The following is an 18738-nucleotide window of genomic DNA, read 5'->3' on the forward strand; positions in this document are numbered from 1 at the left end:
AAAAATTATGACACTAGGGATATATATATATATATATATATATATATATATATATATATATATATATATAACAAAATATATCTAAGACTGTTTGCTATGAGAACAATCACAGTATGAACATAAAATAGGATCTAACCAGGATCCTTCAGCCAAAGGGCAGAAGAGGAAGTCCCAGGTCCTTGCCCCCCTTTGGAGACACTGCCTCAACAACAATACCAAATTGCCTTTGTGAGAATTCTAGAAACCAATTAAGAGGTTGCAGCACTCCAGGCAAGTGCAAAAAAGGAGCCACTTCATAGTAGAATCCAGGCTAAAGGAATACCTTCCATTTCAGACATCCTAGCCTCAGAGTAGAAGAAAAGGAGCTAAGACCAAAACACACTGGCTCTTAAAGTTTCTCCTGGGAGGTGGCATATATCACTTCCACTAGCATTTCACTGGCCTAAGCAAGTTACATGGCCCAGCTTTATGTCAATGGGCTAGGAAGTATAATTATCCCATGGGGAGAAAATATTTTGAATAATAAAATGTAGCAAAATGGTCTCTGGAATCAGGCCAACTTTGGCTTTACTAATAACCATGTGCTCTTGGGAAAGCTCCTTGTTTTCCTACAGAATCTTTCTATTGAAGATTATAGTGCCTACCTCCTTGTTGTGGCAGTTAAAATTAAGTAACATTTTTAAAAAGCTCTAAATGAGAAGCTATATCAATTCATAGAAGCTCTAAATGAGAAGCTATATCAATTCATAGACACACTTAATACTATAAAAATGCTGCTACCAAATTAATCCATAAATTTAATAAGACCACAACAAGATTTTTCATGGAACTTAAATTATAAAATTCACAAACAAGAGTAACAGTTTGAAAAAACAAAGACAATTCTGAAAAATAACAATAAGGAGGGGGGGATTTGCCTTATCATATAGCAAGATTTATTCTAAAGTTTTAGGAAATAAGACTATCATACTGACCACACTATCAGTAAAGAGCCCGATGTGTAGCTAGAACTCACCAACCATGAGATCATGACCCAAACTGAAGTCAAGGGTTGAATGCTTAACTGATTGAGACACCCAGACGCCCTCAAAACCTTAGCACTATTAAAAGAACTATATTAAAGAACACCATAATTCAGTGTAGAAAAGAATGGTCTCAAATCAATGATTGCAGCTTCCACTTTTAAAAACTAGAAACAGAAGAGCAAATGAGATCCAAGGCAAGCAGAAGAAAGGAAAGAATAAAAGATCAGAGTGAAAAATCAATGAAAAAGAATACAACAGAAAGAACCTGATTCTTGCCAGACAGATTAAGGGAGGGAGGGAGGGAGGGAGGGAGGGAGGGAGGGAGAGAAAGAGAGGGAGGGAGGGAGAGAAGGAGGGAGGAAGGTAGGAAGGAGGTAAGAGAGAGAAAGAGAGAACAAACAAATATAAATTACCAGTATCAGGAGAGAAAGAGATGATATTGCTAGAGATTCTACACAGTTTAGAAAGATAATAAGGGTATATTATGAACAGTTTTAGGCCAATAAATTCAACAACAAATGAAATGGGCAAATTCCTTGAAAGACACAAACTACTCACACTTACTCAAGAAAAAATACATAACCTGCATACTTAATGGTGAAAAATTGATATCCTAAGGTCAGAACAAGGTGAGAAAGTCTGATCTCACCACATATATTCAACATTGCACTAGAGGATCTAGCCAGTTCAATAAGGCAAGAAAAGAAATAAAAGGTATCCAGACTGGAAAGTAAGAAGTAAACTCTAGTTGCAGATGCTATGATCCTCAATGTAGAAAATCCTGTGGAATCTACATAAAAGCTACTAGAATAGTTTAGCAAGGCTGAAACAACTTCTAATCTATTGTATTCCAAATATTGGCAATAAACAATTGGAAATTTAAAATTTCAAAAATATCATTTACAATAGCCATCAAAAATATTAAATGCTCAGAGTTAAATCTGATCAAAAAGGTACAATATTCGTACACTAGAACTACAGAAATTAAAGACAACCTAAGAAATTAATACATATACTGTGTTCATGCATCAGAAGAATGAATACTGCTGAGGCGCCTGGGTGGTTCAGTTGGTTAAGCCTCCAACTTTGGCTCAGGTCATGATCTCACACTTCATGAGTTTGAGGCCCCACATCCGGCTCTGTGTTGGCAGTGTGAAGACTGGGATTCTTTCTCTCTCCCTCTCTCTCTGCCCCTCCCCCACTCACATGCACATGTGCACATGCTCTCTCCCTCTCTCAAACTTTTTTTAAAACAAGAGACTGGGGGCGCCTGGGTGGCGCAGTCGGTTAAGCGGCCGACTTCAGCCAGGTCACGATCTCGCGGTCCGTGAGTTCCAGCCCCGCGTCGGGCTCCGGGCTGATGGCTCAGAGCCTGGAGCCTGTTTCTGATTCTGTGTCTCCCTCTCTCTCTGCCCCTCCCCCGTTCATGCTCTGTCTCTCTCTGTCCCAAAAAAATAAACGTTAAAAAAAAAAAATTATAAAACAAGAGACTGAATATTGCTAAGATAGATGTTAATTCTCCCCCAAACTGAACTCTCAATGGAATACAGTCTCAATCAAAATCCCAGCAGGCTTCTGCAGATATTGACAAGTAGATTCTAAAATAGATAGAAATGTCAAGGACTTACAACAAACATGAATGTCATGAACTTGAAAAAAAGAACAAAGTTGGAGGACTTGAAGACCTATTTTAAAGCCACAGTAATCAATACAAAGAGACCAAAGTAACAGAATTCAAAGTCCAGAAATAGACCCACACATATATGGTCAATCAAGTTTTCAGCAAAAGTACAAAGGCAATGTAGTGGAGAAGGACAGTCTTTTCAATAAATGATGGTAGAACAACTGGGATACCCATAAGCAAAAAATTAAACTTCAATTCTTGCATCATATGTAAAAAATTAACTCAACATGGGTCACAGACCCAAATTACAAATGTAATAAATGTAATTCTAAATATAAAACCGTTTATAAATATAAAAATTATAAATCTAAAAAATATATATTTATAAATATATAAAGATTTATATAAATATAAATATAAAAAATTTAAAAATTTTATGAAGAATATATAGAATAAAACCTGTGTGACTTTAGGCTATGTGAAATTTCCTTAGATATGACACCAAAAGCATGATCTATAGGGGTGCCTGGGTGGCTCAGTCAATTAAGCAACCAACTCTTCATTTAGGCTCAGGTCTTGAGCTCAGTTCATGGATCGATCTCTCTCCCTCCCTCTCTCAAACAAAAGTATATGATCCATAAAAAAAAAAAAAAAAAAAGATAAATCTGACTTCATAAAAATTAAGAACTTTTTTGCTAAAGACACTTAAAAGAATGAAAGAACAAGCCAAAGACTGGGAGAAAATATATTCAAACCATTTACCTGGTTTATCCAGAATATATTTTTTTAAACTCTCAAAATTCAATAAGAAGAAAACAAATAACCCAATTAAAATATAGGGAAAATATATGAATATGCACTTCACCAAAGAAAATACATGGATAGCAAATAAGCACGTTTCAAAACTTACACACTTAAAACACATAGGGAGTAGGAGTTTCCAACTTTATCTTTAAGGTGTTATTTTTAAAAAGCTTGAAGAAAATATATCACAATCTCAGTATCTGTTCATTCTGTGTAATGAGTATAATTATTTATTATTTATCCTTTGCTATTTCATGTATTTAAGCAAATATTTTATATTTCAAATGTTTTTTAGATGTTTTTAAGCATTTACTGACTACTCACTATATGGCCAGCAGTGGACTAAACACTGGGGATACACAAAAAATTTTAAGACAAAAATCTTACCCTCAAGAAATCTTATCCTCATGGTCTAGTAAGGGAGACAGATGCATTAACAGATCATTTTAGTAAGAGTGAGAATTAATCAAGAGCTAAAAGTGTGGTCTTGAGGAGGCTGGCAACTTTGAAGAAAATGGATTTGAGAGGCCAAGACTAAAGATAAGAAGACCAATTAGGGGGGAGTTCTAGTTTGGCTCTGGTCATCTCCTCACAGTTCATGAGTTTGAGTTCTACATCAGGCTCTGCACTCTCCATGCAGAACCTGCTTCAGATCCTCTGTCTCCCTCTCTCTGCCCCTCCCTCATGCACTCGCACTCTCTCTCTTAAAAATAAACATTAAAAAATAAAACAATAGGAAGACCAATGAGGAAATTATTATAGGCAAGAATAATGAGATTCTGAATCAGGACCATTATAGGGATAGAGAAAAAGGAGCAGTTTCAAGAAATATTTAGGGGGTACAATCAGCAAGATTTTGAGTCTGACTGGATATGAATTTAAGGAAAAGAGAAGAAAAATTCAAATTACTAGGCTGTATAACTACTTAGATAGTAAAAAAGGGAATAAACTTGGAGGAGGGTCAGGCTTTGGGGAGAACATGAGAAATTAAATTTTAGACATGCTGAATTTGAAGTATCAGTGGACATTCAGATGACTATGCTAAAAAGTTTAGAATAGAAGAGACTGAAGAGAAAAGAAAGAATAGATACTAATATAGAGGAACAATAGGTATATGTATGACAGGACCTAAGTAGGATTATTATTTAAGGAATGGGTGAAAGTTAACCAGTCATTTTTATCTTCCTTAGGTCACAGACTGTTAAAATCTGATTATGCACCTTCTCACCAGATACATGCACATAAACACAAAACTGCCCAAAATCTTAGTTAGATCAGTGACCTTAAGAACCTCTGTTATAGACTGATCAGAAGGAAGCACAGAGAGAAAGGGGTTAAAGTTATTCAACCAGTATTTATTCAACACCTGCTATATGTGCAGATGTTGTAATGGATTCTGGAAACATAGGATTAAGGCAGACTATACCCCTCTCCTCATGGAAGTCACATTCTAATTGAGAAAAATACATACATACATACAAATATACCAAAACAACAAACCCCACAAGATTCCTAAAGAACAAAATAGGTGCAGTGAAAGAAATAAGCAGAGTAGGAAGATAAACTACTTTAAATAGGGTAGTCAGGGAAGGCTTCTCTGAGGAAGTGACATTTGAGTTGAGAAATAGAAATGGAAGTGAACCAACAAGTCACATGAAAAACTAGAGGAAGAATATTACAGGTAAAGGGAACAAATACAAAGGATCAGAGATGAGAAAGAGTTTGGTATGTGTCAAGGAACAGCATGAGGCCAATGTGGCTGAAGCGCAAGTGAACTGAGGAAAGAATAGTTTGAGATAAGGTTTGGAGAGGCAGAAATAAACCTGATCATTCCCACTAGCAAAATATGAGGGTCCCAATTTCTCTATATCCTTGTCAACACTTGTTATTTTTTTTAATGTTTATTTTTGAGAGAGAGAGCACGAGTGGGGCAGGGGCAGAGAGAAGGGAAGACACAGAATCTAAAGCAGGTTCCAGGCTCTGAGCTGCAGGCATAGAACCTGATGGCAGGCTCAAACTCACGAACCGCGAGATGGTGACCTGAGCTGATATTGGACGCTTAGCTGACTGAGCTACCCAGGCACCCCAATGTTTATTTTTGAAAGAGAGAGAGCAAGCAGGGCAGCGGGGGGATGGGGACAGAGGATCTGAAGCAGGCTCTGTGCTGACAGCAGAAAACCCGATGTGGGGCTCAAACTCATGAACTGTGAGATCATGACCTAAGACAAAATTGAGAGTCAGATATTTAACTGACTGAGCCACCCAGGTGCCCCTCTGCTTTTTTTTTTTTTTTAATTACAGTCATACAAGGAGGTATAAAATGGTATCTCATTATGGTTTTCATTTGCATTTCCCTAATAATTACAATGTTGAGCATCTTTTCATGGGGCTTATTAGCTGCTTATACGGATAAATGTTGTCTTCATCTATTTTGGCTGCCATAACAAAATACCATAGACTGGATGGCTTAACAGAAATTTACTGCATATAGATCTGAAGGCTGAGAAGCCCAATATCAAGGTACCAGCAATTCAGCTCTCTTCATGGCTTGCAGACAGCTGTCTTTTCACTGTCCTCACATGGCTTTTCCTGGGTGGGTGTACTTGGAGAGATTTCTCTTTCTTCTTCTTCCTATAAAGCTGCTAATCCCATCATAAAGGTCCCACCTTCATAACCTAATCTAACCCTAATTACTTCCCAAAGGCCTCATCTCCAAATACCCTTGCATTGGGGATTAGGGCTTCAACACAGGAATTCTAGGAGGACACATTCAATTCATAACAAATGTCTATTCATATCCTTTGCCCACTTAAAAATTAGGTTTTTATTGCTGAGTTGTAAAAGTTATTTTTGTTCTTTGGATATTAGATGCCTATCAGATACATAATTTGCAAATATTTTCTCCCATTCTGTAGGTTGTCTTCACTCTTTTAGTTTTTTTTTTTCCAGTTTTAATGAGGTACAATCGATTTATAACATTGTGTAAAGTTAAGATGTACAACCTGTAAATCTGATACTTCTATGTTGCAAAATGATTACCATCCTGGCCTGAACTAACACCTCCATCATGTCATCCTGTCTTTTGTTGATAGTGTTCTTTGAAACAAAAGTTTTTCATATTGATCAAGTCCAATTTATCTATCTTTCCTTTGACTGCTTGTGCTTTAAATGTCATATCTATGAAGAATTACACGTATGTTTTCTTCTAAGAATTTTATAGTTTTACCTCTTAGATCTAGGTCTTTGATCCATTTTGAGTTTAACTCTTGCATACAGTGTCATATGACTTTTTAAAATATGCTAAAAGAGTAACCATAAAAGTCTACTCAGTAAAGAATATTCAAAATGTCCTCTCTTCCCATACCAACCAAATTCACTACCACGGGCAGCTAACAATGTCTGCTACGGAAACGGAAGGGATATGGTAACCCAAGAGGCCAGAGTTGGAATAGTAAGTGCCCAGTTGATTACTCAACGAGGGGTAACAATAGTTCAAGGATTTTAAGCCAAAACTGGTACAAGGCAGGCTAGCTCCTGCTGACTACTGAATAAAAGCCACTCAGCTGGAGTATGAGTCAACTCCCAGGATCTCTAATGGTAAGAGCTGTCCTTCTCTTCCTGCTCTACCTACCCAAGCTCAAAAGAAAGAGAAACATGTCAAGGTTCATGTCCTTTCCATCTCCTTTCCCTGCACATCAAATCTTAAATATATTCTCAATAGTAAAGTACAATTAAATATATTTAACAAAGAGTAAAGAAATATTAAGAAAGCAAAAGAAGATGAAATTCATCTATTTTTTAAAGACTTTTTTTTTTTTAAGTAATCTCTAAACCCAACATGGGGCTCAAACTCACAACCCCAAGATCAAGAGTCACATGCTCCACTGACTGAGCCAGCCAGGCATCCCAACAAATTCATTTAACTTTTTTATGTTCAATCAATCTTCTCTTTATAAAATCTTGACACATGTTATGCAAATTTGGCAGCAAGAGACTGTTTAGGACATATCAGAATGTGGACTCACTGCGTAACCAGTGACCAATGAGTCCACAAACTCTTCCTTTACTTCTAAATTTAAGCTGAGGTAAAGCTCAGTTTCCCCATCTCCGAAAGAGAAATGATGATAACATATAAGTCTGACCTATCTCTGGAGAATGAATGAGATCATGTCTACAAAAGGAGCTCCTGGAGGAAAAAGTGTCAGATGAGTACTGAGCCTTAGAGTTGCTGATCTTGTAAGATCTAAAATTATAATAGATTTTTTCTTTGAATGAGAATCTCAGATTTAAAAATACATAATAAGTCAGACATCCAAGAGTTCACCATTGTGAATTTCTCATTAAATGATGAGCAATCCTGGACCCATTAATTTCTCTAATGTACAAATAGAATGACTTCTCACTTCCTTTCAGAACAAATTAACAAAGAAGACAAAATTAAACTAAACTTTTTTGTAAAGTCTCCCTGATAGCAAAAGGGTGGAGTACAGAGAAGAGGCATAATCATATAACCATACATCAACAGCACAGCTGTCTTCCCCACTTTTAAGGGCTGGTATTCTTTTTTTTTTTTTTTCTTAATGTTTATTTTTGAGAGAGAGAGAGAGAGAGAGAGAGAGAGAGACAGACCCACAAATTGTGAGATCATGACCTGAGCCAAAGATGGATGCTAAACTTACTGAGCCACCCAGGTGCCCCTGGGAGCTGGTATTCTTCTCTAGTCTTTTGAGGGGGGGAGAAAAAAAGGTTGTAAATTTTCTGACTTGGGAAAAACACTTGAACATGACTGGCCAAACTGTATTTTACTAAAGAGTTAAATTATGTCAATAAACATGGGAATGAGGAGGAAGTAATTAAAAAGATTAAAAAAATAAAAATAACATGAATGGAAGAAATAAGAAACAGCAAATAGGGACCTTTAAATATGGCCTTTTGCATATTCCCCATCTTATCACTCTCTTCTACACTTTCTTTTTTTTTCTTTTCTTCACTAGAGTAAGGACATGATAGGAAGTAGCTTCTAGATCTGGGCAAGAAGGACAAACTAAAACATCACATTTCACCAAATAGATACTTATAAGTAGTTCTATATACATGGATAAGTATATACATAAATGGATATATAAATGGATTCCTATATAAATGGATATGCACATTATGGATATATGCAAACAAGCATATATGCAAAATAATAGTATATATATTAATACAAACTAATGAGAACTTTTAACACATAAGAATTTACCTTTTTTTAATGTTTATTTATTTTGAGAGGGAGAGAGAGAGCGCGCACATGTGCATGAACAGAAGGGCAGAGAGAGAGGGAAAGAGACAGGGAGAGGGAGGGGGAGGGAGAGGGAGAGAGAATCCCACGCAGGCTCCGTGTCAGTGCCAACCCAATGCAGGGCTCGAACTTACAAACCATGAGATCATGACCTGAGCTGAAACCATTAGTTGAATGGTTAACCAACTGAGCCATCCAGGGACCCCAGAATTTATCTGTCTTAATGGTCATCATCCCTCAAAGTACAGAAGTTATTCTAATTGACAGAGGACCTCACATCTAGTCTGAGGTGTCTTTCCCTATCTTTATGTTCTTCCTAATAAGTAACTGGGAATGACATATGTTTATATTCATATATAATTGAATAAAAGAACTAACAAAAAATTCAATTAGATTATAGATAATGGAGAAAAGAAAAAAGAGGATGCCAAAAAAAAAAAAGCCAAAATGTTTAAGCCTGGAAAGTTATGAATGTTAGTATCATTGAAAGAAATGAAGACATTACAGAGCAAGTTAGTTTCAAGAAAATGAAACCCATTTTACCATGTGTTGCACATATATTTCAAAAGGAACCTTCAAATGGAATAGACTAATTGACAATCAAAGCTGGAAACATGTTAATGATAGGAAAAAAAGTCTCATCAGCATAGAAATGATATTAAAACTTTAAGAGTAGAAAACATACCTGAAGTAAATACAGAATAATAATACAGAATAATGAAGGAAAGAAAGGCATATTGGTGGCTGAACTTCAAGGAATATCCTCTGGGTTACCAAAGAAGCACCATGAATATACATACTTCCATTATGTATACTTATCACGTTACATTTTCAGAGCTACCTTTCCCAATGACTTCCTGTGGCAAAGCAGATATTCAATTAAAGGTGTGCTGAATAAAAATATGAATAGTTAGGAACCAGAGAAGAAAGTGAGCAAAAAAGAGAATATAATCCATTAGAGAGGAAGTAGAATGGGGAGATTATCTTGGTCACTATTTATTGATCCAGCATAAACAAAACACCCAGAAATTAGAGCCTGTTTATATATGAATTGATCTGAAGTATACCAGATTCAGAGAAAAAGTACCTTGATGCAATACTAATAGAATAGACTGAAGAGTAAAGAAAATTAAAGCTGGATGGCTCTACAACAGTACAGTTCCCCTAAAAAGAGATCAGATCTTATTCTACTCACTGAGAGCCACCAACCAAGCACTGAAGAGAACATAGTTGAAAATGAATTCAGAGGCATACTATCAATTTTGTATAGGTAAGTAATTTTTTAGCATCTGAAAATCTCATGGTTAATGAATCAGCCACCAAAGACTGCCTAATGAGGCTAACTAAACAGTGTAAAGATTTGTGAATGGACCAATTTAAAGCAGTTTGTTGATAACATTACAGGAATGCTAAATAAATAACAATAGTAATAAAGGCATAATTAATGGTGCAAAAACCAGGGAGCTAAGGGATTTAAATCTTAAGCTTGGACAATTTCCTTTGTGAGCTTTAATGAGTCATTCTTGTTACTAATTAGTACAAACAAATAGTATTACTGAGTGGAGGTTAGTATCATGAACCTGGAGAGAAGACAAGCTAAAGTTAGCTACTAAATGTGATTGACTATGAACAAATGACTCAATTTTTATTATGTACTTGATATGCAGTACTTCCTCTTTGTACTAAAAGTCAGCCACTTCCACTTTATCACAAGGATATAAAAACAGATTAAATATGCATAAAATTGCTGTGAGCTTTTAAAATAATTAAATTAAAACCAAGTTACCATGACACTGTCTGAAGTTTGTATTAGCATAATAAACAGGTGGTTATTCCATAAACTAAATTCAACTCAATACCTTCTCTCCAGGTATTAACAGTGATAATAAAACCATTCCCTTGTACCTGCATGGTTTTTCACTTTTTTCAAAGCACTTCTGCAAATATTAATTGAAGTAGTAGTATTATATACGATCTGACCACTCATTAAAAAGGCATGCTAGGGGTGTCTGGGTGGCTCAGTTGGTTAAGCGTTTGACTCCAGTGCAGGTCATGATCTCACGGTTTGTGAGTTCGAGCCCCACATCAGGCTCTGTGCTGACAGCTCAGAGCCTGCAGCCTGTTTCGAATTCTGTTTCTCCCTCTCTCTCTCTGCCCCTCCCCTGCTCATACTCTGTCTCTCAAAAAATAAATGTTAAAAAAAAAAAAAAAGGCATGCTAAGTATCAGTTTATGTCACAAGAAATACTCCTATCTCCTCCCTAGTGCTAATAATAACATACTCCCTGTTATTTACATAGACTTTCACTTCTTTCAAAGCACTTTCACATATATTAACTAGAGCAGTGGCATTACGAATGATCTTTCCATTCTTTGCTTCATCCTAAGGGCAGAACCCAAAAAAAGAAGACTAAAGATTGAGAAATAGACTAGATGGTTTTCAGGCAGTCAATTCATGATTCTTAAAGCTGGACTCGGGTTTCCCAAAAGTCAGAATCAGAGCAAACTCCCCATCCAGCACAATATGCTGATTCTCCCTTTCTTCCAGACCAAAGGTTTTAGGAAGCAATAGAATTAAGTGATTAAGATAACCTAAGTATGGGTGTAAGGGAAGAAACCAAATCTGTCTTGATCACCTCTGTAACCCCTCTGTGTCAAGCACAAGGCTCAACGTAGAGCTAATGCTCAGTAAATCATCATTTACGATGATTACCACAGTAAGAACTTTCTACCCAAGCTCCCACAGAATATCTGCTATGGAGCCATTACTTTTCTTCCACAATTACTGCTCTCAAATGTGTGCACACTAAGAAGAATCTAAGGAAGATTAGGATCACAGAGCAAAAAGCAGAGGTCCATTAAGAATCCAGGCTACAAGAGCACCTGGGTGGCTCAGTTAGTTAAGCGTCTGACTCTTAATTTCAGCTCAGGTAGTGGTCTCACAGTTTGTGAGATAAAGTCTCACATCAGGCTCCGCATTGACAACATGGAGCCTACTTGGGATTCTCGCTCTCTGACCCTTCCCCTGCTTGTGCTCTCTCTCAAAACAAATAAAGAAACATTAAGAAAAATAAAAAAAGAATCCAGGATATAGACTCCTGGAAGGTAGATTCAGAGGGCCAAGGCAATTTCAAAGGCAAAGGGAGATACACCTAATGACCCTTAATTTACTAAGCAAGCACTTTTAAATTCCCATGCTTAAACTAAAAACTCCTTCAGCAAACTGGTGCAGTCACTCTGCAAAACAGTATGGAGTTTCCTCAAAAGCTTCAAAATAGAACTATCCTACAATCCAGCAATCACACTACTAGGTTTTACCGAAAGGATATAAAAATACTAATTCAAAGGGATACACACACCCCAGTGTTTATAACAGCATTATCGACAGTACCCAAATTATGGAAACAGCCCAAATGTCTATCAAAGTCCCTGATGAATGGATAAAAAGGATGTGGTATATATATGTGTGTGTGTATGCACGCGCACACACACACACACACAAAGTGGAATATCACTCAGCCATAAAAAAGAATGAAATCTTGCCATTTGCAATGATGTGGATAGAGCTAGAGAGTATTGTGCTAAGCAAAATAACTCAGCCAGAGAAAAACAAATATCATATGATTTCACTCAGATGTAGTATTTAAGAAACAAAACAAATGAGCATAGGGGGGAAAAGAGAAAGGTAACCCAAGAAATAAAATGAAGAGAACAAGAAGAGAACGGATGGTTACCAGAAGGGAGGTGGGTGGGGGGAATGGCTCAAATAGGTAATGGGGATTAAGGAGTGCACTTGTGATGAACACTCACCCGGTGTTGGACCTAAGTGCTGAATCACTAAATTGTACACCTGAAATTAATTTACACTGTATGTTAACCGGAACTCAAATAAAAACTTTAATTTTTTTTTTTCAACGTTTTTTATTTATTTTTGGGACAGAGAAAGACAGAGCATGAACGGGGGAGGGGCAGAGAGAGAGGGAGACACAGAATCGGAAACAGGCTCCAGGCTCTGAGCCATCAGCCCAGAGCCCGGCGCGGGGCTCGAACTCACGGACCGCGAGATCGTGACCTGGCTGAAGTCGGACACTTAACCGACTGCGCCACCCAGGCGCCCCTCAAATAAAAACTTTAAAAATAACAATAAAAAAATAAAAATTAACTCAAAAAAGAAGTTCCAAAAGGGAAAATTATTTCCTATATTGTTTATGTCCTTAAAGTCATTCATCATGTGAGTTATAAAAATAATTTCTTCTTTTTCTTTGATATGACCAAGATAACGGAAGGTACTTTGGTTTATCCAGTAATTGAGTTACTGGCAATTTGGTTCTAAATTAAAATTTTTAATTGATTTCATTTTAAAAAGCACTAAGAGAAGCACCTGGGTGGCTCAATCAGTTAAGCATCCGACTTTGGCTCAAATCGTGATCTCATGGTTCGTGAGTTCAAGCCCCATGTCAGGCTCTGTGCTGACAGCTCAGAGCCTGGAGCCTGTTTCAGATTCTGTTTCCCTCTCTCTCTGCCCCCCCCCCCCCCCACACTCGCACTCTGCCTCTCTCTCTCAAAAATAAACATTAAAAAATTTCAGGGGCACCTGGGTGGCTCAGTCAGTTGAACATCTGACTTCGGCTCAGGTCGTGATCTCACAGTTCATGAGTTCAAGCCCCACGTCGGGCTCACTACTGTCAGCACAGAGCCTGCTTCAGATCCTCTGTTCCCCCTCTCTCGGTCCCTACCCTGCTCACTCACTCTCTCTCAAAAATAAATAAAACATTAAAAAAATTTTAAAGCACTAAGAAACATTAGTTTTTGAAAGTCCAATGGTTGGGGCGCCCGGGTGGCGCTGTCGGTTAAGCGTCCGACTTCAACCAGGTCACGATCTCGCGGTCTGTGAGTTCGAGCCCCGCGTCAGGCTCTGGGCTGATGGCTCAGAGCCTGGAGCCTGTTTCCGATTCTGTGTCTCCCTCTCTCTCTGCCCCTCCCCCGTTCATGCTCTGTCTCTCTCTGTCCCAAAAATAAATAAACTTTGAAAAAAAAAAGTAAAAAAAAAAAAAAAGTCCAATGGTAAGGTGCCTAAGTGGCTCAGTTGGTTAAATGTCCAACTTCGGCTCAGGTCATGATCTCATGGTTCATGGGTTCAAACCTTGCATCAGGCTCTGTACTGACAGCTCAGAGCCTGGAGCCTGCTTCAGATTCTGTGTCTCCCTCTCTCTCTTCCCCTCCCCCGCTTGTGCTCTGCTCTGTCTCAACAATAAATCAAATATTTAAAAAATTAAGAAAAATAAAAGTACAATGATAATATAAAAATAAAAGTACAATGGCAATACATTTCATAAACATTTATAAAATTACACTGCTCTAATGTAGCTTTATTGTTTCCATATTTTTAAAAAATTTTTTTTTCAACGTTTTTTATTTATTTGGGACAGAGAGAGACAGAGCATGAATGGGGGAGGGGCAGAGAGAGAGGGAGACACAGAATCAGAAACAGGCTCCAGGCTCCGAGCCATCAGTCCAGAGCCCGACGCGGGGCTCGAACTCACGGACCGCGAGATCGTGACCTGGCTGAAGTCGGACGCTTAACCGACTGCGCCACCCAGGCGCCCCTATTGTTTCCATATTTAACACATAGAACATTTTCTTAAAATAATGACAAATGTAAGTTGTTTTTTTAAACCATCACAAGCTACTTACATTCCAAATTTAGTTGGAGATGGTTTCTTTTAAAAAATTACTTTGTAGAGGTGTCTGGGTGGCTCAATTGGTTAAGCTTCTGACTCTTCATTTCAGCTCAGGTCATGATCTCAGGGTTTGTGAGTTCAGACCCACGTAGAGCTCCATGCTGTCAGTGCTTAGGATTCTCTCTCTGCCTCCGTCCCCTGCCCATCCCCCCACTTGTGTGTGCGCACCACGCACTCTCTCTCTCAAAAATAAATAAAAATAAACTTAAAAACATTACTTTGTAAAATGTGTAAACTAACCACTCATTAGGAAAAGATAGGCCCATTGGATAATTCACAAACTAGACAACCACAGATGATAAATATGAAAGCACAGTTCTCAGATCATTTTGGTCTCCTTAAAATAAATGTATATCCTTCAGCTTTAGATTATTCTCAGCTCAAAGGAAAGAAGAACTAAAGCCAAGGTCACCAAAAGCTCTTAAACCATACCAACTTTGGCATGTGGGGAATAGTATTAACACTAGACAAAATAATTTGCAATAAAGCATTCTTCACACGTTACCTCTTTGCACAAATACTTTACCAAAAATTTCAGTTTCTATCTGGGATCATTTTGCCTGAGTTTCTATAGAGAGTATTCAATTTTTTTTTAACATTTATTCATTATTGAGAGAGAGAGAGACAGAGCATGAGCATGGGAGGGGCAGAGAGAGGGGAAGACACGGACTCTGAAGCAGGCTCCAGGCTCTGAGCTGTCAGCACAGAGCCCAATGTGGGGCTTGAACTCACAAACTGCGAGATCATGACCTGAGCCGAAGTCAGATGCTTAACCAACTGAGCCACCCAGGTGCCACTATAGAGAGTATTCAGAGAAGCTATAGTGACCTAGGTGTCTTGTTCATCGCTGTATGTATACAATTTTATAGATCATCTTTCAGTAGGATTGTCAGATAAAATACAGGATAAAATACTGGATGGAACATACACTACACAATTATTCATTGTTTATCTGAAATTCAAATTTAAGTGGGCATCCTGTACGTTTATTTGCTAAATCTAGCAACCCTATCTTTCAGTTTGTCTCTTTCAGAAAATAACAAATTCACTGCCAGGAAGAGACTTTATCTCTTGAAAGCAGAGTAATTCTTTACCTTTTATGAACTTCTTGAGAACCAAACCACCATAAGTGCTTCCTGCAGAAGCAACTGTAAGAAACAGAATACAAAGAAATATCACAAATAAAACAATTAAACATATTTTATCTAAAGAATCTTATGGAAGCCTAAAAACACTGCTTATAGATACAATACGTTAAAAAGGTGACCACTATGTAACGAGTTTACTAAAAATGGAGACACCAAAGAAACATTATGAGGCTACAACAACTCTCGGGGGGGCAGAAATGAAAACCAAATGGCAAGCCTTTTCACCCATATCCAACACCAAGGCTGCTTCTTTAGCTATTACTATTCCTGAGAGAAAAGGATTATAGGAAGACTGCACACTGTAACTATTAACCAGAATATATCATGCCAATAACCCATATTCCAGTGTAAGATTCAATTTAAAAAGCTGGCCTTTCTTTGAAACAATTTACTCTTTAGTAGAAAATATTTTTTAAAAATTTAATGTTTATTTATTTTTGAGAGAGAGACAAAGCATGAGCGGGGCAGGGGCAGGGGCAGGGAGAGGGAGACACAGAATTCAAAGCAGGCTCCAGGCTCTGAGCTGTCAGCACAGAGCCTGAAGTGGGGATGGAACCCATGAATGGTGAGATCATGACCCAAGCCAAAGTTAAGACACTTACCCAACTGAGCCACCTAGGCACCCCTTTAGTAGAAAATATTAGACTATTACCTAAGAATTCTTCACACTGAGTTCTAAACTATGAATATCAGAATATTTAGAGTAATAATTAAAAAAAAATTTTTTTTAAGTAAACTCTACTCCCAATGTGGGGCTCAAATTCACAGCCCTGAGATGAAGAGTCACATGCTCTACTGAATGAGCCAGCCAGGCACCCCTAGAGCAATAATTCTTCAGAGGAAGAGGGTAAAGGAGGAAACAGGCACCTAAGAGGGGAAGAAAAGAAACCACCCAGAGACTTTTCCAAATTGAACATTACCCCTCCCCACCAGAGAGATGCGACCCACAGTTAAGAATTTAAGAATCATTGCCATAGAAATCAATGTCCCTATCCCTCAAGAAATGTGTATTCTTCAAGCAGGGTGAAAAAGTTGAGAATAATAACTACAGTGAGAGGCAACACCATTCTCTAGATGTGTGCTATCCAAATATAGTAGCCACTAGATACATGTGGCTACTTAAATTTAAATTTAGCTAAATTAAATTAAAAATAAGATTCCTCAGTCACACTAGCCATATTTCAAGTGGTCATTAGCATCATTAGTGTGGCTAATGGCTACTGTACTGAACAGCACAGATATAGAATATTTTCATCATCACAAAAAGTTCTATTGAAATGTTATTACAGCAGTGCTTTAGATTTCCAGATTTTGAATGATTCTGGACAAATGATATTTCAAAAGGCCTGGGCCCAAGTAGCATAGAACATTCAATAAAAGACAATCATTTCTTTTTTCTTCTTAACATTCCTCACAAGCATACACTGGTTCTAGCTTAAGGAGAGTTGGTCACTTGGGAGAGGGATGGCAGGTGTCAGCAGGCCTACACCAGCGATTAGCAAGGAGCTGAACATTAATAAGAAAAAAATACAACCTATATATCTCACAGTGTGTCCATGATGTTTCTCAATTGCATATGTCATACTGTCTCCTCAAACATCTTTTAGTTTTAACAAGCACCATATCAACAATCGTTGAAAATGGGTCACTTCTGGTGAATGTACTCAGAAAGCAATTATCTTGCCTGCTCCACACCCCAGCCTGCCCCCAACTTTTAGCTGTACTTCTAATGTCTCTGTACTAAAATAAAAGAGTACTAGGGGCATCTGGGGGCTCAGTTGGTTAAACATTAAGCATCCAACTTCGCCTCACATCATGTGGCAGTTCAAGCCCCACATCAGGCTCTGTGCTGACAGCTCAGAGCCTAGAGCCTGCATCAGATTCTGTGTCTCCCTCTCTCTCTGTCCCTCCCCTGCTCACACTCTGTCTCTCTCACCTTCAAAAATAAACAAACATTAAAAATATATTTTAAAAAAGAGTGTTATCCTTCAAATGCAAAGATAACAGTAGAGACTTAATTGTAAACCACATATTTTTAGAGCAACACCATTCCTAAAATTCCCTCTACAGAACAAAAGATGACATTAAAAAAAGAAGTTGTTGAGGTCAAATATATTTGAAGAATGCTGTATACTATAGCCCATTTTTTAAATTAATTTTATTTTTTTTAAATTTACATCCAAATTAGTTAGCATATAGTGCAACAATGATTTCAGGAGTAGGTTCCTTAATGCCCCTTACCCATTTAGCCCATCCCCCCCCCCACAACCCCTCCAGGAACCCTCTGTTCTCCATATTTATGAGTCTCCTATGCTTTGTCCCCCTCCCTGTTTTTATATTATTTTTGTTTCCCTTCCCTTATGTTCATCTGTTCTGTGTCTTAAAGTCCTCATATGAGTGAAGTCATATATTTGTCTTTCTCTAACTTCACTTAGCATAATACCCTCCAGTTCTATCCATGTAGTTGCAAATGGCAAGATTTCATTCTTTTTGATTGCTGAGTAATACTCCATTGTATATATATGCCACATCTTCTTTATCCATTCATCCATCGATGGACATTGGGCTCTTTCCATACTTTGGCTATTGTTGATAGTGGTGCTACAAACATTGGGGTGCATGTGTCCCTTCGAAACAGCACACCTGTATCCCTTGGATAAATACCTAGTAGTGCAATTGCTGAGCTGTAGGGTAGTTCTATTTTTAATTTTTTGAGGAACCTCCATGCTGTTCTCCAGAGTGGCTACACCAGCTTGCATTCTCATACTATAGCCCATTTAAAATATTTTTTTTTAAGTTTATTTATTTTGAGAGAGAGCGAGCAGGGGAGGGATAGAGAGAAAGAATCCCAAGCAGCTGTCAGCACGGAGCCTGATGCAGGGCTGAACCCCCAAACAACGAGATCATGACCAGAACCAAAACCAAAAGCCAGACGTCTAACCGACTGGGCCACCCAGACACCCCTACCATAGGCCGTTTTAAAAAATGTATGTATTTATTTTTGAGAGCGAGGGCATGTATGCAAGCAGGGGAGGGGCAGAGAGAGAGGGGAACAGAGGATCCAAAGTGGAGTCCATACTGACAGCAGAGAGCCAGATGAGGGTGAACTGAGA

At 37.9% G+C, this 18738-nt stretch overlaps 1 protein-coding gene across 1 annotated transcript in view; it reads right to left on the reverse strand.

Annotated features, from left to right (window-relative positions):
* TOP6BL (TOP6B like initiator of meiotic double strand breaks) overlaps positions 1–18738 on the reverse strand; it is a 97552-nt gene that overhangs the window by 72442 nt on the left and 6372 nt on the right. Inside the window, exon 3 of the mRNA XM_086676819.1 lies at positions 15572–15625. Coding sequence (XP_086532945.1) covers positions 15572–15625 — 54 coding nt within the window. The remainder of the gene's footprint in view (positions 1–15571; positions 15626–18738) is intronic.

This window comes from Puma concolor, chromosome D1, assembly GCF_028749965.1.
Source record: "Puma concolor isolate L17-30 chromosome D1, mPumCon1.1.hap2, whole genome shotgun sequence".
NCBI lineage: Eukaryota > Metazoa > Chordata > Mammalia > Carnivora > Felidae > Puma > Puma concolor.